At 39.4% G+C, this 25,307-nt stretch overlaps 1 protein-coding gene across 2 annotated transcripts in view; it reads right to left on the bottom strand.

Moving 5' to 3' along the window:
* Positions 1 to 5,385: 5,385 nt before the first annotated feature.
* RGS7BP (regulator of G protein signaling 7 binding protein) overlaps positions 5,386 to 25,307 on the bottom strand; it is a 106,322-nt gene continuing 86,400 nt past the window's right edge. Inside the window, exons 4-6 of one of the 2 annotated variants that reach the window (XM_033179681.1) lie at positions 24,013 to 24,160; positions 20,440 to 20,510; positions 5,386 to 10,051 (exon numbers count right to left, since the gene is read on the bottom strand). In XM_033179681.1, coding sequence (XP_033035572.1) covers positions 9,960 to 10,051; positions 20,440 to 20,510; positions 24,013 to 24,160 — 311 coding nt within the window. In that variant the 3' untranslated portion in view covers positions 5,386 to 9,959. Of the gene's footprint in view, positions 10,052 to 20,435; positions 20,511 to 24,012; positions 24,161 to 25,307 lie in introns of those variants that run through there. The other variant, XM_033179682.1, reaches the window with a different exon arrangement.

The following is a 25,307-nucleotide window of genomic DNA, read 5'->3' as shown; positions in this document are numbered from 1 at the left end:
TAGTTTTAACTGGGTCCCAGAGCAAGGAGCAGTTCTGCAGCAGGTTTAGGGCACTGGATTAGCAGCCCTGTCACTTGGGTTATATCTGGCAGAGGTCATGGTACTAGAGGTATCTGGGTATTTGAGGATGCTAATGGAGACTCTGGCAAACTCCTATAAGAGAATCACAGCAGAGACCCTTAGGGTTTTGAAGTGAGGCCGTGTAATCTACAGCAGAAAATTCTGAACCATTCAAAAAACAACTCCTTGGAGGGATGAGGCTATGATTGGGTCCAACAGCATTGGTTTGTGGTAGACAGAATAATGACTCCTCCAAAGATGTTCACATCCCAATCCCTGGAACCTGCAAATAGGTTATTTTACATGGCAAAAGGAGCTTTGTAGATTTGATTACATTAAGGATCTTGAGATGGGAAAATTATCCTGGATTATCTGAGTAAGCCTGATGTGATGACAAGAGCCCTTACAAGAGGGAAGCAGAGGGGTCCGAGTCAAGGAAGGAGCAGTGATGATGGAAGCGGGAGTTATAAGCAGAGAGAGAGGAGAATTGAAGATGCTACACTGCTGGCCTAAAGATGGAGAAAGTGGCCATGAACCAAGAAATGCAGGAGTCCTCTAAAGCTATAAAGGAAAGGAAATAGATCATTCTCTAGAGCCCCTGGAAGGAGTACAGGTTGGCTGTCCCTAGATTTTAGACCAGTGAAACTGATTTCTGACCTCTGGAATGATCAGTTGATACATTTGCATTGTTTTTAGCCACAAAGTATGTGGTAATTTGTTACAGCAAGAACAGGCAATGAATACAAGCCTTTCTCACCAAGGCTCGCAGACATTCAGCCTGCTGAATGTCCAACCTGTTGGTAACAGAGATTGGCACTGTGTCCATGATACAATATCAATTCTCGGTAGGAACTACCTGTCACTTGATGGCAAATTGACTGCATCTACCTGACTAGGATTATCCTGTTTTCTGAATGTAGGTTTGCTTTTACTGTCTGCAGAGTTTCATCCAGCACCATTCTCTGTGGACTCACTGACGTGTGATCTACTGAAATAAGATCCTGCATAGCACTGCCTCAGACCAAGGGTCCCATTTTATAGGAAAGGTTATCAGTGAAAACATGACTGCTGGATTCACTGTTCCTATGACATACTCCACCCTGATGGAGTGACGACATGCTCTTAAAGGAGAGGACACCTTGCAACATTGGGTGTTATGCTCCAGGATGCACTATTCTTCTTAAACCAATGGTCGCTATATGGTTGTGTCTCCAACAGATAGAATACATAGGCCCCAAAATCAAGGGCTGAAAGTAGGAGTGGCCTCAGTAATCCCCTGAATGCTTCCCATTTCTACAACTTTAGAGTCTGTGGGTCTAGAGATACTGGGTCCTAGAGGGGAGAAAATGAGTCCCACTAAACTTTAAGCTACAGCTGTTACCAAGTCACTTTAGATTCCTTATGCCAGTTAACTTGAAGGCAAATAAAAGAGTTATCATACAGACAGGAGTAGCTGGCCCTAATCATCATGGCATGAGAGAGCTACTGCAAAGTAATCATGATGCAGGTAAATATTTGGCACTCAGGTGACCTGATGGATCGTCTCTTGGTATTCTCATATCAAGGTTTAACTGTAAGTCGAAAAGAACAGCAAACACAGTCCAATAAGGGCATGGTAACCCTCAGAACCTCATACCCCTTGGTGAGGGTCTAGCCATTCTACTGGGCAACCCAGAAGGGTCAGCCTAGAATGAAGGGCTCTGGAATGGTTGGTAGAGTAGGGAGATGATGAGAATCAGCTATACAGTCTTGGGACCAAATGCATAAGTGGGGGCTGTGGCTTGTCCCACTATCCCTTTTTTTATTTATGGCTCCAGGAATTGTGACAACAGAATTCAGAAGAAACTGTATCTGAATGGAGCAAATTTAATGTGAGAACAAGTGAATCTGAGCAATGCAAGGGGTGAACTGTCATAAATACTGTGGTGCTTGCCCAGATTTGTGTCATGGGGCCATAACATCATCTCTCAGCTGCTGTAAATGTTGGCTGCTGTAGCATATGCATTCTTTCGCACTTAGCTTTTGTCCACTCATCACTCTTATGGTTATATTCTTGCATATGGTTGTAAGTAGCTGTAATGTAGTCCATTTTTTTGTTTTTACTGCTCTATAGCATTCAATTACATGAATATACCACAATTTGCTCATTCCATGCTTCTATTGATGGATCTTTGAATTGGTTACAGTTTTTGGCTGCTGCAAATAATGTTGCTATGAATATTCTTTTACCTGTATGAATACACACACATATATTTTTGTTGGGTTTCTATCTAGGAGTGAAATTATTAGATCAGAGGGCACACAAATGTTCTAGATAATAGATAATGTTAAACAGTTTTCCAAAGTAGTTTGTGTCCTGTTAGGAACTATTTCACAATTCTTCTATATTATCTTCTGTACTGTTTACCTTTTAACTTTATATCAGTAATCAATTTGGAATTAATTTTCGTGTAAGTCATGAGGCAGCAGTCAAGTTTACGTTTTTTTCCATGTGGAAATCAATTAACATTTGATTTAAAACACTATTTAAAAGATTTTCCTTTCCCCAACGTTCTCCAATATGGTATCATGCAATGTTTTGTTTGTTTGATTTTTCTCCGTAAAAGAGCTTTAGTTCTAAGCAAGTAATTAAACACTTATTTGGTTGAACCTCTTATGATATTGGTATTATTATCCACATTTTACTATGAGGAAACTGAGGCATATGGAAATTAATTTAGTGAACAGGCTCTTCTGTACAAAGATTCACCTCATAATGCCTTAAACAAGATAGACATTATTTTATTTATTTATTTTAGTGGGTAATAGGATGGAGGTAGGTGGCCCAGGGCTGCTAGATATGAAAATAAATAAAATTTAAGAGCTATTGGAATCCCCCAAACACTTTTAGCTTTGAGAGAGATATGAGTGTGATCTGAGTCAAATATGGTTACAATTTCTGCTCTTAGATTATAGATTAACTAGCTTTCTTATTTTTCTTGTTTAGTTCATTGGCTAGAGAGAATTAAACACCAAACACTTTAAGCCTCGAGAGAGACATAACTGTGATCTGAGTCAAATGTTGTTACAATTTCTGTTCTTAGATTATAGATTAACTCACTTTCTTATTTTTCTAGTTCAGTTCAATGGCTAGAGAGAATTAAACATCAGGAACAAAACCTTCTGCCTTCTTAATTAATGACTCATAATAGATTAATTTTTCTTTTGTTGTCCTGGTTTGCCTAGATCAGACGACAGAAAACCCATGGTTATTACACCATCTGTAAGAATGTGTTAAGTGTACCCTTCCCAGAAAGAAACACTGCCTATAAGCAAATTGCTATATGTGCCAACCTTGTATGAATAATGTAATTCTGCTAAAATCTCCTCTGTCTCTGCCTACAGAAATGAAATCTTAACTTCCTTATTTTCGAACACCAACTCTATTCCTTTGGAGATGGTGTTTCTGGGTGGTCCATCTTCCCATTTGGGCTTGAAGAAACTCTCTTTACGTTAGATCTTGATTATTTTAGGTTGACATAGGGAACTTCTGCCATCCTCAGTTGGTGTCCATTTCTGGATCCAGCATGGTTGCTTCAGTTCCCATGCTCATGTTCTTATCGCAGAGGGAAGAAAAGAAGATCACGAAAATGCACGCCTTTTATTTAATGAATGTTACTTGGAAATTGCACACTTCCACTCATATACTTTTGGCCAAAATCAGTTATACAGCCACACTCACATCCAGAGGAGCCTGGGAAATGGGAGTCTTTACTTTAGGTGACTAATGGTGTCTTTGGGTTCTCTATTACTAAAGAAAAAAAGGAGAGAACGGATGCTGGAACTGCTAGCCACAGGCATGTACTTGGTTGCAGCACATCAGAGATTCAAACAAAAGTCTATGAACTCCAAGCTGTACTGTACAGCCCTTGGCACCCAGCTGGACCACAACAGTTTGCCCCTTGAAAACATTCTTGGGATACATTCCTGTCAGGATTTCATTTCTAGATATCTCTCCAGGAATATAGGGGTGCATGTGTTTGTGTGTGTGTCTCCTTTTATTAGAAAACAAAATAACTTAGTGTATTTCTTTTTCTTGCTGTAGCTATCAGAAACCCTGAGCTAAATTTAAAGACATTGCTCTTGTTAGTGAAAAAGTTTCTAAACCTGTTTTACTCCTTCCTCCACTGACTTCACTTAGCAGTTTCTTTCTTTCTCTATGACCTTCTTTTCCAGACCCTTGCTTCCTTCCTCTCTCTTTCCTTCTCATGCCTCTTTGTGCCTCTCTGTCTCTTCCATTCTCAAAAGCTCTGGTGCCCTGTTGTTTCCTCTCCATATCCCCACTGCCCATATTTTGACAAAGAATAAGCCAAGGAGGGGATGGAAATAGGGTGGGGAAGAGGATGAAGACAATTAGTGAGTCAAAAATGTCCCTTTCACATATTCATTTTTTAAAACTTTTATTATTAGTTTTTATTACACAAGTAATACATGTTCATTGTAGAAAAATTAGAAAACACAGAAAAGCAAAAAGAAAAAATAATCACCCATAATCCCACTACCCATAACTACTATTAACATTTTAGTTTATGTCCTCCTAGCTTTCTTATGCATATATATACATACATAGATATATTTATATATAATTTTCTTTTTTACAAATATTGTGTCATACTATACATACTGTTTTATAACATGTGTTTTTCATTTAATATATATTGTGAACATCATTGTTTATTCCCTGAAAAATTATACAGATACTACATGCTCATTGTGGAAAAATTAGAAGTTACAGATATGCAAAAAGAAAATAAATATATTGCTCCAAATCTCACCTCCCAGAGATAAATGCTGTTACACTTTGGCAAGTATCCTTTCAGACTCTTTAATGCACACATGCATGCATATATTTTTAAAAAGGGATCGTACTATAAATATTCCTCTATAACTTCCTTTTTCATCTAACAATATATCTTGTACATTTCAATAAATACACATATGGTGCTTATTCTTAATTGGTACGCAGTATTACATTGAAAGGATGTACCATATTTAACCAACCCTATAAAGTAGGCTTATTTACATTTTTCTACTTATCCAAATAATGCTGCTATAAACATCCTTTCTTGCATATACTTTTTGAATAATGAATAAATGCATCTTAGCTCATTTTATTTTCTGACCCATTTAAAGGAGAATTTCCCTAAAGTGGAATTACTAGGCATGCAGGAAAAATACATTACCAAAATATTTTTTCAGAAAGGTGGAATCAATTTACATTCCTGTTGACTCTGTAAGATAATGTTTATTTCTATACTTCCTTTTTGTCCCTGGGAACTTTAATTCTTTATACCCTTTGCCTTTCTGACATATAAAAAGGAGTATATAATATTAACTTGCATTTTTTATTACTAGTGTATTAAAACAGTTTAACACTTTCATATTTATTATTAGTAGGTTATTTTAGTTTATTGTGCATTGCCAGTTTGTGTCCTTGGTCTAATTTTCTGGTGGAAAGTTTGATTCTCCTTGAATGAGAAAATAACATTCATTCATTCATTCATTATTCACTCATTCATTCATTATTCACTCATTCAGTAAGTATGTTTTCAGCATTTGCTTTGTGTCTGGCACTGTGTTATGTGTTATGGATGCAACAATAAGCAAAATAGACATGGTTGCTGCCTTCTTATACTTCCAATTTAATAGGGGTAAACAGGCAATTAAACAAGCAATAATGAAAACATTCAATAAGGAAAGAATGAAATGGAAACATTTGGTTGAGAAGGGAGTTGTGGATCATGGAAATGTCCCCAAAGTAGTGATGTTTAAGCTTTTAATATGTATTTGAGATCTATATTTTTTGTTGCCTATATTGTTTTCTCAATTTGGTTTGTTATTTTTCACTATATAGGAGTTTAGCAGTTTTAATAAGTCAAATTCCATTCATCCTTTCTTTCTGTTTTTTTCCTTTAGTGTCACTCAAAGAAAGACTTCTTTCACACTCAAATTATATAAATATCCACTCATGTTGCCTGCTAGTCTTGTTGTATGTTTATTTATGTGCTTGAATATGTCAACTTTTATTTCATCTGGAATTTATTTTGATAAAAATTATGAGGTATAGATCTAATATTTCTCTCAAGAAATGGCTAACCAGTTATCCCAATATAAATTAATAATCCAAACTTTTCTGATCGATCTGAAATGTCATTTTTATAATATACTCAATTCTTTTATATTCTTAGGTCTATTATGGTCTATATATTTAATTGTAATAATTTATCCTGAGGCCAATAGTATCACAGCTTTTTCTCACCCTACCTATGGTTACCTGAAAGTTGAGCATTTTGTATTTGGTGACATTCCTAAGACAAAGAAATGATAGACATTGCTTGGGTATGTGTGGGTAAGGTGGGAAGTTTGGCTGGATTATATCCATAATCCTTTCAATGTTGACACTTTCAGAGTTTTAAATTCCAGATGGGATCATTGTTAATCTGGTCCATTTGTTTGCTGTTTAAAACAAAGTAGATGCTTTTACATTCTCTGTCTTTATTTCCCCTCACTCTGAAGCGTAGCTTTCAGTAGGTGGCAGTATTGCCAAACACTCAGTATCCCAGCTGGTTTCGTAGAAGCACAGAGAAGCAAAATGGTCTGGCAATTTTAGAATTTCCCCCAAGAGCTTTAATTCATTAGAGGAGGCATCAGGACTATGCTACTTCTAAAACATTCTTTGTACCCCTGAATAATGGCATAACCAGAGGTTTTCAGTGAATCTGCTCCTAGATGCGTGCAAAACATTAGTGGACAGAATTTTTGTTGTTGTTGTTGTTGCTGTTTTTGTTTTGTTTTGTGTTTTTAAGTGACACCTTGGTTTTGTGGGCATTTCTTATCTTACCCAAAAGTGCCTTTGGGCCCAGCCACTGACTGATTTAAAACCCAGAAATGTGGTTTTAAACAATGTGCTCGTGGTGGAATTCAGGTGATTTTTATTTTCTATTTGGTAGTATTTTTCAGATTTTCCACAAAGAACATGTATTGTCTTTGTAATCTGAAAAAAAAAAAAATCAACACAGGATATTAAAGATATGGTGGGAAAATGGGTGAATGTATGCCACAAAAGTTTACATCCTTTTCTGTTTCAAGCATGTGGGTATGTGTGACAAAATGAGTTCAATGTTCTCTTCTTAACCCTAAAGATCGGCTCAGTGTTATTGCTAATCTGAAAGCAAATTACCAGCAGGAAGCCAAGACAGTAGAACTTTATCGCTTGGAACCACACCTGAGAAAATCCTTTGGTAGGTGAGAGGAGAGGGGGGCAGCTCCTAAGGGATGCATTGGCCTGTCTAATGGGAGACAGTGAATTACCTACTGTAACCATGGGCCAGTGTAGGTTACCAGGATTTTGAGCACTAAACTTAATTTTAGGGTATGTTACTGAAAGAGGGTCTTTAGATCTTGGAGTTTATCTGCGGGAACTACAAAACTGATCAAAGGCTGGAAAACAGGCACTATGAATAAAATATACGGTAGTTGAATATATTACCTTAAATATGCAAAGTCTGGCTAGGTAATTAGACAAATTCCCATCTCCATGAATAGCTACTACAGTCTTTTTAGACATGGAGGTGAGACCTGAATTTATTAACAGTCTTCAGTTGTACAAAGGACAATTGCACAGAAGGTAAGTGTTACTTTCGCACTGAGACTAAGGCGAGAATGAACACAAGTTAACCAAGCAGAAGTTATTCAGGTCAGGCATTTAGAAGAACGTGCTGAACAACAAGATTGGGCTTATCAGTTAATAGCTTTGCATGGATTAGTAGGAACTAGACTGAAGCTAGAGTTCAATATAGTTGAAGTATAGGAGAGGGGATAGGCAGGTGCTGAGAGCTGCCAAACCAGGCTACTTCAACATTTCAAAAACAATGGATCTTAAGTGAAATGCCCTTAGGTGGTGAAAATGAATTACATTCAGGAAGGGATATTAAGCTTAAATCAAGGTTTGCAGACCAGGTAAGTCTGGGTTGCTTGTTTTCCCAGGGAGTATTCACCCAAAGAGTCTTTAAATAGCTGAATTGTTTTACAAATATTTGATTCAGAAAATTGTGATTTTCTCGTATAGCTTTCCGTGGCTACTTCTTTTTTGAAGCCAGGTATACCTATAACCATGCATTAATTACTGGTTCATTGGAACACGACTCTAGATTCAAAGAATAAGGCCAAAAACCAGCTGGTATGATCTAAATAGAGACCTGTATAACGTTCTCTTCCAACCCTTTAATTCTTTCACTTTCAATCAAAAGAGCTAGAAGACAATTCCAAGTATAATTTCCACATTGGATATTAGGGTGAACTATATGAAATTGCCATTTTGTAGGTCAAAACAGTCAAATATAGGAAATTTCATATAATTCAACCTAATACAGTAATTATTACAGTAGTTCATCTGTACCTCTCTTCACATTCACTAAAGCGAAAGGCCTTAATATATTTAGTTTTTAGGTAAAAATATTGGTATACATATAAACGCCTGTGCACATAAGTATTGGGAAAGAACAGGGTTGGGATTAAAGTTGTGTCTTTAATAAACCACTTATTGACATCTAGCTCATCCTCCTATTGTACTAGACACTGGTGCCTCCTGTCTGACTTGAAGGTTTTTCAGACTATGGAAAACAAGAAAAGAAATGCAAAGACTTGATCTCTCAGCCCATGGGAAATTCTGTCTGGGAAATGGGCCAAAGGAAGAACAGGGGACGGTATAACAAAATTTGTACCATGTTACAAGTTTAGTGAAGGAAGACCACAACAAAGCTGTGAGCAGAAAAACAAAGCATGTGGCTTCCTCCTTTCTAAAATATAGTATTGCTTAATGTGTCCTGCTTTCAAGAGTCTAAGCGTAAGACAAGACACCAACTACACATTGGAAAAGTCTTATCTGCATAGTCATCTAAAATGAGACAAGCTTAGCTTAACTAAAAAACTTTATTAACAATGTAAAATGTTAAATATTTTTATGATCTGAGCTAATTCCAGCATGCCCTATAAGATTTAACACTATGCTGATGTGCAGACACCATGCTTCAGATTTCAATTAGAACAAAATGTAATAATATTTGATTTTACATTTGAGGGTAATTGTATATGTTACTACGCCATTTCCTAACTGGATTACTTCATTCTCCAAGAAGCTAAAAAAGACATCATTGGATCAAAAGGAAATTAGTTGCCCATATGCATTTGTACGAAGGTATTAGGATTATTGTGTATATACAAAATTTTAGTACTTTTCGTATGTGGTTTTTCTTGCATTGTAAATTAAGATACTTTCATGTTGAAGCTCTTAAATGCCGACAGAATGGAAGACTAAATGTAAATGAGTGCCGAGAAAGCAATAGGTGAGGTGGTATATGTTTGCTTATAATATTATTTCTAATGATATTGATAGGTTGGATTTTTGAACACAGTTTTTCAGTTTTAAATAGATTTCTATGTTTAAAGACTTCTTTCATATATGATACATTTTAACATGAGATCAGCAAGAGCTATGGATATACTATTATATGTGAAATATTTTTCCTCTGTATAATACATTTAAAAAAATCTTTAAATAATTTAAAAATCATAATTCTTGCATCTGTCATGGCATGGTTTGGAGCAGACATGCACAATGTCAGCTTTAAAATTTCCTTTTAAAAACAGCTTGCTTTTTGAATCTGTTCTTTTTTTTCTCGACGGCAGCTGCTTTCAAGTGTAAAATCATTTAAAAGGGCAAGGGGAGGCAGATAAAAGTAATAAGGAAGCATAGAAAACATAGTCAAAAACCAGTAACCGTGTGGTTCCGCTGTCTGGAGGTCCTCAGGTTTTGTGATTTTTTTTTCAGATGTTCTCAGTGGGTTTCCAGGAGGAGCCACCTAGCTTGAGACGAGACAACACAGCCCAAAGAACCTTCTCTTCCGTCTTCTCACCAGGGGGTAGGGAGTTAGATTCAGAAGGCTGCTGTCATCTGTGATGGGACATAATGTGCACATGAGTGAGGTGTAGACACAACAACCTGCTTTTTAGGAAGTGGCTTTAAAAATCCACCATCCTCCTAATCAGGATTTCTCAACCTCAGCACTGTTGGCATTTTGGACCAGGTAATTCTTGGTTGTGGGGTACTGTCCTGAGCACTGTGGGATGGTTAGTAGCATCCCTCACTTCATCAGATGCCAGTAGCACTGTATGACAATTTGTGACAACCAAAAATATCCCCAACTATGACCAAATGTTCCTTGGTGGGGGGGAGGTAAAATAGTTCAAGGCTGAGAACCACTGCTTAAAATTGAATTGAAACTACTTAAAGGCAGTCTTTCAGCTGGGAAATGTATACACCTTATTTGAAAGAACCCATGCTTATGAGTAAGGTTGACTTCTTTTCTAAACCTGCCTCGGGTATTTGCCAGTTCTGTGACTTTGAACATGTAACTGAAGCTTGCTAAGCTGTCTGTAAAATAGAGTTTAATAAAACTTAGCCCAGGTGAAGATTACATGAAATAATCTATGAAAAAGATTTAGCTATGATGAGTAGCTGACTGTCTAGCATAGAGGAAGCATTTAGTTAAAATAGCTATTATTAACTATTTTCCTTTCCATTGGATCATTATCATGCCTTCATTCATCAACTTCATGTCTTTTCATGTTTCAACTATTTCCTATTGAGTCTTTTCTCAGCACTTTCTGTAGATTTCTTTACACAAGAGCATTCAGAGAAGACTGCCAGCTGTTGAATTAATAAGTTTTGGTTTGAAATTTTTAGGATGATGACAAGTAGAGGAAGAAATAAACCAGTAAACCTAATCTGGTTTAAAGAGTTGTGTTTTTTAAAAAAGTGCAAACCAAAAGAGAAGGTGGGTAGAAATACCCTGTTGAAGCAGAACTGGCCAAGGTGGGTCCCAGAGGCAAAGGACTATGAGGGGATAATCTAGAATTTTCCAACTAGGGCAGTGCTAGGACATGTTCAGACTGGAGCTAAGAACAACAAAATGGTTGATTGACGTTGGTGACTGATATGTACCTGAGCTCTGCCAAGACTAGTTGCACTTTCCTTCCAGAGTGGGGCTAAGGAGTTCCCTCCTTTCCCCGTCCTAACCTTAAAGGGGATGGAAGCTTGGCAAAGGGCACAGAAGCAGAAGTTAGATGAAGAGAGAGCTAAAGTGAAAATGTGCCCCACCTCAATCGAACTGATTCATAGAAGGGGGCTTGTTTTTCCTGATTACTGAGCCCAGGTGCTATAAACCAAAATAAAATTGTAAGCCCCACAACCACCTGAATGGACCCCTCCTCTCAGCCAACTGCATTCCAAAGTTAACTTGAAAAACTAGTTCAGGCCATGTTGGGAAGAGGCAGTTGAACATTCTTCATTATATCATCCTCCCTTTTGGAATTCAGACAAAGCTGACTAGAGTTAACATCAACACGGAGACCTTAAGACTGATAGAACAGACTCTTTCGTTCTGATAAGAAACATTTATAATCTATTTTCACTGAAACCTGCTACCTGGAGGCTTCATCTACATGATAAAACCTTGGTCTCCACAACCCCCTATCATAATAACCGAGACATTTCTTTCTATTGATTCCAGGTCTTCAGATAATAACTCAAGCAACTGCCAATCAGAAAATCTTTGAATCTGCCTATGACTTAGAAGCCCTGCTTCCAGCTGTCCTGCGTTTCCAGACCAAACTGATATCCATCTTATGTGTATCGATTAATGTCTTATGTCTTCCTAAACCTATAAAACCAAGTTGTAGGCTGACCACCTTGGGCACATGTTCTGAGGATCTCTTGAGGCTGTGTCATAGGCATGTACCATTTCTTGGCAAATTAAATTTCTAAATTGACTGAGACTTGTCTCAGATACTTTTTGGTTTACAATGCTCAAGAAACTGTTGAGAGCAAAAATAGATCCTGGCTTTCCAGTCCTCTTACATAAAGTGTCATCTGAGTGCCTGGGCTTCTCCTCTCCTTCCCAAAGGCTCTAATGTGTCACACTTATTTGTAAATTAGTATCACCCACCAAGGTTGACAGTGTTCCTTGGAATGTTGCACTATGTTATATATTTAGATAGAGCTAGAGTAGCAAGTCCAAGCCAGAGAAGAAAACAGGCGCCCCCGCTGGGCATATCAAATGAATCAAACATAGTCCACCCTCCCAGTCTCCAGAGATTAAAATCCTCTCTTAAAGCTCGTATTCTGTTAACATGGAGAAAAACAGGACTAAATTGTCCTTTCCATAGTGAAAAATAATTTACTGTAATCCGAATGTCAACATTATGAGAGTTAAAAAGAGGGTATCTTTCTTTTAAAGTTAACTTGCTCCCAAATAGTTAAGAAACTGAAAACAATGTTAGATACTAAACATTAGCCTCAGTTTTCAGGAGAACATCTCAGAGATAAACCATGAAATATTTGGAGCAGAAAGAAATAACTAATTTTCTCATCATTTTTAGGACTCTTACTTCTTTAACCATGAATTGATCCAGGTACTTAACCTAGTTGGATATGGCAAAGATATAGCAGATTCTGAGGGGTAAAGAATTTTACCTTTCAGTACCTCTTTGGACTCTAACTCCACTTTCTGAAACTCAAATTCACCTGGAATTCAATGCTTCCCTAAAACAGAGTCACCAAAAGTATAAAGATGTTTATGGGAAAGAAAGATCTTCATAGTGCTGTTTATTTAAGAGTTGGAAGATCTGTTTTCTAAATTCTGGTATCTCCTTCCCTTTCCCCAAGTACTTACCCAATTTGGGGAGGGACTGAAATGGTCTTTATATGTTACAGTATGCAACTCTGACGTGTTTTGCTCCTCTTACATGAGGAAATGTCTACCACAATGCTGTATTTACAAAGGAAAATGTGTACGTGTATGTTGTGGTCATATATTTAGTTCCACTGTCTTGTTTTTGTATATATTAAAAGCAAGTAGGTAATATACACAGATATTATGAAATTTGTATCAAGATTGATACTTATATCTGTGATGCATTCACTACAATGGATTAAAAAACCCCAAAAACCTTTCAATAGCACAGCTTTTTGTGCTATTGAAATTCTTCTCACTCAGGCTTCTTTCTATCTATCTATCTATCTATCTATCTATCATCTATCTATCTATCTGTATTGAGATATACATATATATAGCAAATATACACATATTATGTACACATACATACACACATATACATATATATGTATGTGTACTATATATCTCTCTCACAAGGGAATAAATTGTTAGGATTGATGAGAAAGTGCTCAGACATTAAGCAAAGGGGAGGCTGCCTATTAAGGACAACTGCTGGTTTGGGTCATCTTTGCTGCACATTTGTGAGACCTTTGCCTTGCTTAGCTCTTGTCTGACCATCACCTAAGGCTGAGGTAATAGAAAAGCTAAAAAATTATTGGCAGAAATTCAGAGCAGCTTTCTACACCATGGGGAGCTGACACCTGCAGTAAATGCTGAAATTTACCAAGAAGTAAGTATTCCTGGGATGGTTTGAAGTGAATTCAGCTCCAAGGAAATGTGTCTCTCTACATTGATTGAAATCCTGTCTCTGAAGGCCTATCTCAGTAGCTCTGGGGTGGGGCCAGAGAATCAGCATTTCTCACAAGTTCCCAGACATTGCTGCTAGTCCGAAAACCACCCTTTGAGAATCACTGAGTAAACAGAAGGGCTGCAAGAATGTAAGCAAAAGGGAATGTTTCCCCAGTCATTCTAAATTTTCTGGAATAATGCACTTGAACTTGTTGGAAACTCTTTGATTTTTATTGCAAATTTTTATTTAGATGTGGCTTATAATTAAGACTTTTACAGCATTTTTTCTCCAAAGTACTCACTCTCAGAAAACTATAACCTAAGACAGTTTTAAATGTGAAAATGAAAGGTGGAAAGGGAAGCAGAGTAAGTAAAGCATAGGAGAAAGTGAAAAAAAAAAAGAGGGAGAGTAGGAAATTTGGCCACCATTAAGTTCAAACCTCAGTCATTCAATGTTTAATTATTTTAGATTTATTAAAAATTTTTATTTATTTTTGGAGAGACAGGGTTTCATTATGTTGCCCAGACTGGTCTCAAACTCTTGGCCTCAAGCAATACCCCCACCTCAGCCTCCCAAAGTGCTGGGATTATAGGAATGAGCCACCATGCCCAGCCTCAATGTTTAGTTCTTGAATGCTGCTGAAGCCAGGGACACTGCAATTCCCCCAAACCACTTCTCTATTGCTCAAATTTATTTTGCTAATAAAAGATTTCTTATATAGGTGATGAGAAATGTTTCTACTACACTGCAGTTACAAATTTCTATTCCAGGGAAAAAAAGAGAGAGACCCTCAGCTAAGCCAGTGGTTCTCAAACATTAGCTGCATCAGCATCATCTTAGGGCTTGTTAAAGCACAAATTGCTGACTTCAACTCCAGAGTTTCTCAGTCAGTAGCTCTGGGGTGGGGCCAGAGAATCAGCATTTCTTACAAGTTCCCAGATATTGCTGCTGTTCATAAGAGCACACTTTGAGAACCACTGGAATAACAGAAAGCCTGCTAAGTTCAAGGCTCTACCTTGGGTACTGAGGATAATACCAAGATGGGTCCTAATAGAAAGATAGTCCCTGGCCTCAAGGACCTTTCCTTGAGTAACAATGAGGCTTCGTGAAAAATGCCCTAAAAAAGAGTGAACAGTCCAGTCTGGCTGGAATGAAGGGTTTATGAAGGAGGAGACAGTCCAAAACAGAGCTACTTAGAATTCCCTAACGATGCTTGTAACTTTCTTTTGCCTGCTGCCTTTGCACTTGCCACCTCTCGTTTCAGAAAAGTCCTCCCTCCTTAGACAATTGGCAAGCCCTCCTTCAAAGATTAGCTTAAACATTTTTTTTTTCCTGCAGTCTTTTCTGACTGCTCCAGGCTTCTGCATTCCTTCACATTCCCATTGCTTCTATAAACAATTGCTGCAGCTCTTGGCACATCATCTGCATCCAATCCCATCTTCCCACCGCTCTGTAATAAAGTCTTAATGAATTTACCCTGGCTGCCCCAGCTCATCATCTGCCATTCACTTCCCCTCCTCCTTAGCCAGGCTTCCATGCCCAAAATTCCAAGAAAGCTGCTTGTGCCAACACCACAAGTGAACACCTTGTCATTAAATCCTGTGGACACTTCCAATTCATATTTAGCTTCACCACTGGCCATTCCTTCTTTGTAACCTTCTTTGATTTATTTAATCATGCTCTTGTAATTTTCATCTCAGTCCCCTTTGTAGACTGATCTTGTTTCCTCTCAAACCTTCCCTTTTGGTATTCCAGGACTCGTCTGTGCACACTGTTGGTAGGGCTTCAATTCCCACTACGCTGATGATGCTCAGATCTGTGTTTCAGTCCTCTCAGATCACATGTCTCACTGAGCACTGCTCCAGAAGGTTCCCCCCATGTCCAAAAGTTATTCTCTGGCTTTACTACTGCTCCTCTGCTCTAACTTGGTGACCAACATTGTCATTTGCTTCATTTTCCAAGTCTGAACTTGGGTTTCTTCCTTGATTCTGCTTCTCCTTATGCACCACATCCAATTGTCCCTGTCCTCCTTTCCAACCTCCTGACTTTAGGTGAGATCTTAAGCATTTCTCACCTGGATGACCATACCTGCCTCCTCATGGAATCCTTCCAGTGGCTCCAAACCTCTTAACATGGCCTAAGGGGGCCTTAATGATACAGCTCTTGTCTCTCTCTTAAGCCTCTTGTCTAGAGACTTTCCCAACTACTTAAGTCCTTGTAGTTATCAAAATCCTCTCCTCTTTCATCTCCCCATATGCCTTCACACATCCAGAATCTTCGGCCTAGACTATGTTTTTTCTATTTCTTTGGCTAAGTGCTACTCATCCTAAAAATTCTCAGCACAGACACCTTCTAAAAAGCAATCTCTAATAATCCCCCATTTTGAATTCAAGCCTGGGCTAGGCGAGAATCTAATATACCTTGTAGCAACCCATGTCTAACTGTTACGGCATTATTATATTGTGAGCACTAATTTCTGTGTCTTTCCAATTGTGTGTGTGTGTGTGTGTGTGTGTGTCTGTATGTCTGTCTGTCTGTCTGTCTGTCTATCTGCATATGTAATAGTTGTTTTCAGCCCAACCCTGAAGGCTCTACCAGAATCTGTGCGAGAGGAGGCATATGGCATTTGGAAAAGTTTCCTAGGTGATTCCCATCCAAGTTTTGCCTGTTGAAAGGGACAGGTTTTAGTGGAGGAGAGACATCCTCAGCACCTAGCACAGAATTTGACACATCATTGGTGACCATTATATGTTGGATGACAATGGGGACAAAGGCTGCTGGGGTGAGAGGTCTGTTCTTCCTTCAGTAGATAGTGAGTAGACATAGCTCAACGTAATAGAGTAATGCATTAAGAAATCAGATTGGTTTACATATGTCACACTGAATCTTGGACAAGAGATTGCAGAAATTGCAAAGGATATGGGGCTACTGGTAAAACTGCCCAGAATAACTTTCAGACAGCAACTAGAAACATAGAAAGTCTTTATGAGGCTCTTGGGGGAAGGACCTAAAAGGTCATCTCTATGCTAGATGGTGGCATAACTGCCCAGTGTTGTTCAGCCAGATATCTGAGAACTCTTCTGCCTCACACAGCCAGGTTCGGTTCTGGATGTGGGGGTCCTGATTGGAGGAGGATGCCATGAGTTTGGGAGAACTATCTCTAGGCCCACGTTAGTCTGGAGTAGTATTGTTCACAGGAGGGGACTCATTCTAGCCCAGGTCAATTCCTGACTTACCTACTTCCAGACTGATTCTCGTGCATGGCATCAACGACCGAATTCTATGCAAGAATGAACATACCGACACCTCCTACAGCATTCACTAAATCAGAATTTTGGAAGAGGTGAAACTGTCTTTCAGGCTTAATTTATTTCTGCTGATTTGTTTTGTTTGATAACAGCATGCATTTAGAAGATGCTTGTCCTTCACTTTCCAATCTCCTTTTAGCCTCTGTCAGTAACCTTGCAGGCTCCCCACAGGTGGTTCCATTTGTAATCCATTTGACACAGTGAGACTATCATAATTAATGAAGCTCCCTACAGCACTGCCAGTGACCTAGAATGTAGGACAGGAGGGGTGCTGAAGCAGTGGAAAGAACAGCGGGCTGAGGGCCAGGAGACCTGGCCCTTGTCTGCAGCCCACGGTGCAACTCAGCAGTGCAAGGGTGGCTTGCTCTTCTTTTGTGCATCTCTTTGCCTCCAGTCTGAAACTGGATGGATAGGAAAGAAAAGGCTGTCTAAAAATGAAGGCATAATCACTAACCATTAAAATTCCTGCCCTTGGCCACCTTCCTTTCTTCTCCACTGAAAGTTGATTTAAAGTAAACTTAAACTGTTGTGGAGCCGAGTTTTGACTGTAGTAGAAAGGGGAGAAGATATGATTAAATCTTTAAATGCTGAAATAAACATGGAACAGTTTTGGAGTTGAGGGCCGAGTTAGAGCCTAAAGAAGAGTGGACTCAGTCAGCAGCATTTTCATGTGGTCAGGGGTTGAGATAGGAAAGATGGGGACCAGGAGTGGTATCTTTTCCCTTTTTTTTTCTGATTTAAAGACCCATGTAAATGGAATGAAAAGAGAAAGGAAATAAGAAGGCAGAAAGAAAACAGATGGCTTTCTATAATGGTTTTCATCCTGTTAGAATCATGTTTTGACAATAAGGTCCTACAGAAAAGAACTGGAATACTTTTTTCCACATTTTACCCTGCACCATTTCCTGTACGTATTAGTCCTGTATAATAAATAAACCACCTGAAAAGAATTCCAGAAAGGAATTGGGGAAACCTGTATGGTCTATCTCAGTCTATGTAGCAAGAAGAATCTATATGATTTGTTCTTTAAAATGGTGCCATATGCATCTGTCAAAATGTTCCCAGAGAGACTCTTCAGGTCCCCTCTGGATCCTCCACTGGTCAGCTCAGTAGGCTGTGAGGTCATGTTAAACACATAGAGAACAGAGATGTATTGTTTCATGCTAAGGATTCCCATTTCTTCCCTCAGTGAAGAAACTCAAATTTCTCACAATCCTTTACATTAGTTATTTTTGATTATTAAAATCCTACTGCACCACCTCCTTCTGAATAAGTCCTTGTACCTCCTTTCTAGCTTTTTCCTTTTTGTTCCCCAGATAGACCCAAGGTTCAAGTCCTAAGTATAATTTATTTTGATGACTATTCCCTTTTCACTCATGTTTTCACTCACAGTATCAACCTTTGATTATTATTATTACATTTAAAAATGTAATTAAAATTAATTATTTTTGTGTATGATGATACAAAGTCACATAAAATATTTATGTGATATTCTTTATGATTATAAATGACTAAATAAAACAAAATTACTGTCTTTCTATTAACACACAGTCAAAAACTGCTGTATGAACGATCACTAAATGGGGAGGGAATGTTTAGGATGATGTGATTTAAAATATAGATTACATGGCACCCATGAAATTCAGACTGGGGGACCCTGGGCAGCCATCCTCTTGGAAAGCTGAATGTGAGGGAGGGTGAGAGGCCAGGGTGCTACTGATGAAGGAGGCTTGCCAAACCTATTAAGACACTGAGGACAGCTTCAGACATGAGCTGCGGATCTAAAGTCCTGGGGCCAGTGTTTTGAATTGCAGGCTCAAGACCAGCCTCACATGTACACTACACATGATCTGTTGCAGAGTGAGTGGTAGCAGGGATTCCTCTATTTGATGGTGATTTGGGGTTCTCTTGAGCAAAGCTGGGTTGACCAGCTTGTAAATAATATTAACAGTGACAACAACAATAATAATAACAAAGTGTTTGTCAAGTGTTTGCTCTCTAAGTTTGGTAGTAGGCCTATGACACATTGCTTCAATTAATCCCCACAACAGACTTCTAAAGGAGGTGATACTATTATCCCCTTTGCAGGGCTGAGGAAATACATTTGCAGAAGTTAAACAATTTGTTCCCAGGGTGCAAAGCTGGTAGGTGGCAGAGCCAGCATTTGAACCCAAGCCTATCCTTAATTCAAAGCCCTTGTTCTAAACACTGTGCTTATTTCTGGCAACAATCTTCCATGTAGTGGTCAGAGCAGTCTCTCATCACTACAGCATATTTGCTACTTTCTCAAAACACTACACCTGTGACTCAAGCCAGTTGGCCTTGGCGACCAGGCCCTTCAGGGTCTGTTCCGAGTTATCTGATGTGCTGGAGCCCCTGCTTCTTATTTTCTGACCTCCGCCCCTGTGCAGCTCAGGCCACACTACTCTTCAGCCTCTTCATCTGGTGTTCTCACTTCCACCCCTCCACCTTCTGCTGAGCTGCTCCTGGAGCCAAGAGGAGCCTCCAGCTCCACTGCCAAATCCTCCTCCTCCTCCTCCTCCTCCTCGCTTCAAGGCAAGCAGCACCCTGTCTTCCCTCCCATCAGGCTTTGCTCAGTGAAAACAAGAGGAGTTTCTTTCTTGCCTCCTAGAAGCCTTTCTCCACCTCTATGTACAACCCTCTGAAGTTGATACTTTAACTATGGCTGCTCCAGCCATGTATACTTAATGTAAGCCCTTATTATTGGTCCTTTGTACACATTGTCAGTCTCTGGGGCTGCAAAGGTAGGTGCAGATTTAACCAACATCGATTGTGACAGGTGTTATTCTACTATGTCCCAGGCTCCAGATACTGAGGATACAATAGTTTAAAAGGCATGCAGAGGACTTTCCTGCATTCTAGTGAACATCTCCCTCTCATTTCTGCGTTAGGGCGTATACTCCCATAGGATAGACCTGGAGACAGATTGCCTGAATTCACATCCCCGTTTTCCTACTTACAGTCTGTGTGACCTTGGCCAAGTTAGCTAACATCTCTGTGTGCCAGTTTCTAGTAAATTGGGAAACACTAATAGCATTTCCCTCAAAGTTATTTAGAATTAAATAAGTGAATATGGTTAACACATGCAAAGTATTTTGAATAGTGGCATGCTGTAAGTTCTCAATATATGTTAATTTTTTGGATTACTTTTTAAAGATAATTACGCAAGTGGATGGCAGAGATCTTCCTTTGAAGGTGTTCTTAAGTCTCTTGCTGTGCCTGGCGTGGTGCTTTCCACAGTGAGCAACAGGACCAGTGGAGGAAGAGTTTGTTTTAAGGTCAGAATGTATCTCAGGCCCCCTCAGAGCATACTGTGTTCACCAGAGAGTCTCTAGTCTCATTTTGGTATCTTCTTGAGGAAAGACAAATGAATGCTCAATGCCTTCTACTGTTTGTGTGAGACATATGCTTTAATTTCCAAGAAACGATTCCCAAGGTTATCCCATTAAAAACATCCTCTGCCTCAAAGAGAAGTGACAAGACTCACCTTGATTTTTCAGTGGTAAAGGCATAGTTTCCCTGAGTTTGCTTAAAAGGTTTTTCATTTCTCGCATGTCTCTGTAAAATTGATAAAAAGACAGAATAATCAGCTGTAAATTTTCAAAAGGAAATCTCAAACAATCTGTTCTATGAGACAACTGAAGGATGAGAGTCTGTGTCTAATTGCGCTAGCTCTAGTTTCCAGTAGGCAAATATTGAATTTATTTTGCTTTTACAAGAAAAAAAATCTGAGATAGGTTGGCTCAGGAAACAATGAGAGCTACTCTGCCAAACATTTCTACAGGGCATTCTCCTGCAGAAGCCCTTGTCTCTGCCTCCAGTTGAACCTGGCTAAGATCAGAAAAGAGCCATTGGTCATGAGGACAGTGCTTTAGATTTACAGAGAGGCCAAGGATGTACAACTGGAACAACAGGGTTACCCAGAGCAAACTTGAGGCTGGGTGATGGTGCTATCAAGACTTTATGGTCAGAGGACTATAGTGGCTGTGTACGTTCACTTGCTGTTATTTGCTTGTTTGTTAAAATTTGTATAAATGTAAGGAGTACAGGTGTAGTTTTGTTACTTTGACATATTGCACAGTGGTAAAGTCTATGCCTTTAGGGCATCCATCACCCCAATAATGTACATTTTACCCACTGAGTATTTTCTCATCCCCTACACCTTCCCACCCTTCTGAGTCTCTGATGTCTATCATTCCACACCCCATGTCCATGTGTACCCACCATTTAGCTCCCACTTATAAGTGAGAACATGCGCTATTTGGTTTTCTAAGTTGTTTCACGAAGACAATGGCCTCCAATTCCATCTTCTGCTTGGTTTTAATAGTCCCTTGTTACCATGATTGGAATTCAGTATAACTCAGGTATTAAGCATTCACCAGGGCTAACACTTATTATATTGACTTGGAATAATGAGAGAGTAACAAATTCTAAAACTTCCAGAGAAGAGCTCCTTACAATGGATGAAACAGAAAGGGGCGCAGTATGGGAACAAGAGGGAAAATAGCCCTACCTGGGGACAGCTGGACCTTCCTCTAGCACTGACCATCCTTCCACACTTCCTGACTTCAGCACACAGCATGCAATGCCACTGCATACATCAAATATCTTCCCTCATCTCAGTGCATACATGGTCATAAAACCCCAGAACTGTAAAGCAGGAAGCCATCTTAGGAGGCTTCTAGTCTAAGGTAGGGGAGAACCAATCTTTTGAAACCCTTGGGACAATGGTCCCTATACACGTCTAGGTAGTTGTGTATTGGAGAAAGTGCTCTTGAAACCCCAGGACATAGTGGCAGCTTTCATTTAAAATAGCCAGGAACATAATTTGGTACAAAAAGCAGATGTATCTTTTAATGAACTGAGGATAGGCAAGCACTGGTAGGCACCATGGGTTTAGGAAAGTTTTGTGGGGAAAGATCATCCTAAAGTTGAAGAAATTCTATCCACTTATTTTTCTTCTCTTATCTGAGGAAAGACAGTCACCATTTAATTTTAGGTATGAAACCTCTCAGTCCACTTCACAAAACACCCCTGTTCTGTTGAGCATGGTTTGAGGACCATTTTCTTAGGGTAATTCTGAAGACCTCATGGGAGCTCCTTTTCAAGTATTGACTGATAGGTGAAGAGGAACTCAAGTCTCCGTAATAATTGATTGGAAAAGGAAAGGAAAGCAACCTTGAGGATCTGCAGAAATATGCCTGTAAAAACATTCCGAATCCACTCCCATGGGTGTGAGGTGTGAGGAAGTGTCTGTGGTCTGCATGCTGATCAAGTGAGAGAGGAGGGCGGGAGAAAGGAAGCGGGGCCCCATCTCCACAAGTGCAAGGCACAGTCTGTTTTCATGTAAGATCTCAAGGACAGGTGGAATGGGTGAGAAAGGGCTAGGAATGCAACATGGGGATTGAGGCAAGGTCTCCTCTAATAAAGCACCAGTTCTCAACCTTGGTGGCTGCAGAGGAGAATCACCTTAAGCTCAGGTCTCAGCCCAAGAGAGCCTGATTCAGCTGGCTTATAGTGGGGCCCAGCCATCAGTATTTAAAAAATTCCCTCCTGATGACTTAACTGTGCAACCTAGTTTGAGACCCATGATCTCTCAAGGCAGGCAGCCGGGGAGAACGGAGTTAGCCACATCCTGGACCAGGTCCACTGTGTCTACCCCCATCTCCTTTGACCAGAATCTGGGCTTTCAGGCTAAACGGAAACATTGCCAACGTTGTGGGCCATAACTATCCTACTGTTAACTGCCATCCCTTCTTATAAGCTTATAAGGCTTGAATATAGCTGCTGTCTAAGGTTTGCAAAGGAAATGGCTTCACTGATGGTTTATGCCCTGATATGGCATTTCAGCAGATATTTTTTTCCCTGGGAACAGAGCTAAGAATTTTCTATTTTATAAATTAAGATAAATCACTCCCTCATCATTTGTCTATAGTGCTATCAAACTGTGCCAAACAGCTTTATTGTTTGAATTGTTGCATTTCCAAGCTTATACAAAATCCAAGTTTTATTAATAGCGCATAATTACCACATGCTCCAATTTTCTATAAACACAGAAATTCGGTAATTAGCTTTAGAATTATGTTACAATCTGAAAGTAGAACCACAATGGCTATAAATGCCATTGTGTGTTACATTTCTAAAAATAAAAAAAAATAAAATGTTCATTATGTTGTCAGTGACTCAACCTCATACACACAGAACACTCAGTGGAATTGCCCAGTATTCATTCAGCTACTTGGTGCCAGCTCTGGGGACATTAGTAGCAAAGGGCACAGATATCAGTGTAAAGGCAAATAAACAAGAGGCTTATCTTTCTGCCTCACAGAATGTCATTTTTAGCATCTAGATGGGACATGGTATTTATTATAATAACATTATTATTACTCCTTTTTCCTAAATAAAATAAAATCACTGTAGAGTCTCTTCTTGTCAAGAAAGAAACTGCCTCTCTAGAAGTGAGCTACTGAAGTTAAGAAAATGCATTAACTTGCTTTGACCACTGAGGGGCCATCAGCCACCTTATGGAGAGAAAGAGAAGGGGGCCCTGGGAGAAGCCTTTTGTGAACTGGACAGAATGCTCAGCCCCCAAATGGCAGCTAAGCAGGCTGTTCCATATACCTGAAACCCGAGACTTTACTGGAGGCATCTTTGTGTAATTTTGGATTTTCTCCCTTAAACAAATGAGAATTTTGGGCACCAGCCCAGTAGGTGAACTATGACAGCATGTAGACTTTCTCCCCTCCAAGGCAGCACACTGTTCTCATTTTCCACGGAGATGCAATGTGTTAGAGGGGGAGAAGCAGAGGCCTGGAGCCTGTGCCTACTGTGGGTGCTGCTAGTGTTCTTCTGCAGCATTTGGACTGCTTACCCTCTCTTGTCTTAGTTTTCTTGTCTGCAGATTAGGCAGTCTCCAGGGTCCCTGCCAGCACTATGCTCCTCTGGCAGACCAAAGAAAGCTGTTTCTGAATCTGAACTAGAAAACCTCATCTCTCTGTGGCCCCTAAGAACATTAACGGGAGGAGGATTGGCAGTCTATTCAGGGTAACTTCCCACTTACCTTTCAGTGTTCTCAATGTCTGTGGAAACCTGCCAGGAATGTTGCTGACTATCTATGGGGGATGATGAGGAGTCTTCTAGGGCAGGTGTTTCAGCACTCTCCTCAATTTTGCAATCCAAACTCTTGGTTCCCCCGCCAGGTTCCTTTCCTAAGGGAGGGAGGGTGTTGGTAAAGATAAGAGAAATAAGAAATCATAAATGCAGGCTCTATATGCAGGGGATGTCAGTGCAAAGGTTGGTTATGCTTTGAGTCAAATGTTCCATTAACCCTAATAGCTTTCTGAGTAATAAAATAATTAGATATATACATGTATGAGTGTGTGTGTTTGTGTGTATAGCATGTTTTCACAACATTCCGGGAAAGACAGCTTGAGGTCAATGGAACCTAAAGATCAAGATAAAATTAAAGCCCCTGTCTTTGATAGAGTATTGGTGTTTTATAACGCATTCTTAGTAAATTAGATTAAGTTAGCTCAGGAGGAGGGATTTAGCTTGTGAAACCTACTGGCTTTTGGTGCAGGTAAAAGGGCTGGGAGCAGGTGACACCCAGCAGAAAGAATGAGAGCTCCTGCTGTTTTCTCTGATTCTAGACACTGGCCCTCTCAGCATGCAGCAGGGATCATGCAGCTGCCTTCCAATTCCTTGGCTCTCCAGCCTCATCCAACACATCCTTCTATGAGGAGAGAGCCCGACCTTGATCCAGACTTACACCACTAAGACCATAAAGCACCATCAACTCAAATGTGAACACCATGTACTAGGTAGCCGTCCACAGCAATACACTGCCTACCCACGAAGACTTGTCTTTACCATGATTGATCTCAAGTGAATATGAAAGAGATCAAATGAAGAGACTAAGAGGCAGAAATGAAGTCCACAGGCAAACAGCCCGTAACAAATAAATCAGTACTTTCTGGAAACAAATCTCCAAATTGGTTCAGCCATAAATTTATATGAAATTAAATGGGAGGTTATGGTGTATGGCCTAGGCATAATCTCTTAATGTCTTTTATTCTTTCTTGAAAATTTGTGCCTCCACAGAGGGGTATCCTGGTACCATGGAAATGATCAATGAGGCCTGAAACTGGGTTTTAAACCTGGCTTAGTCATGTGTTCATTCATTCACTCACTCATTCATTCATTTATTTACAAATATATCTTGAGTGTCAGCTACCAGCAAAGGGATTGCTGCTAGAGATATGGAGGTGAAAGAAAACTCCAGCATTGTAAGTCTCATGGAGCTTACAGTGCTGGAGTTAAACAATGAAAACATTATACAAATAATTACAAAGCTGT

The sequence above is a fragment of the Trachypithecus francoisi genome, unplaced genomic scaffold (genome assembly GCF_009764315.1).
Source record: "Trachypithecus francoisi isolate TF-2019V2 unplaced genomic scaffold, Tfra_2.0 Lachesis_group2, whole genome shotgun sequence".
NCBI classification, from domain to species: Eukaryota; Metazoa; Chordata; class Mammalia; order Primates; family Cercopithecidae; genus Trachypithecus; species Trachypithecus francoisi.
The sequence above is the reverse complement of the archived record's forward strand: the minus strand, read 5'-3'. Positions and strand labels throughout refer to the sequence as shown.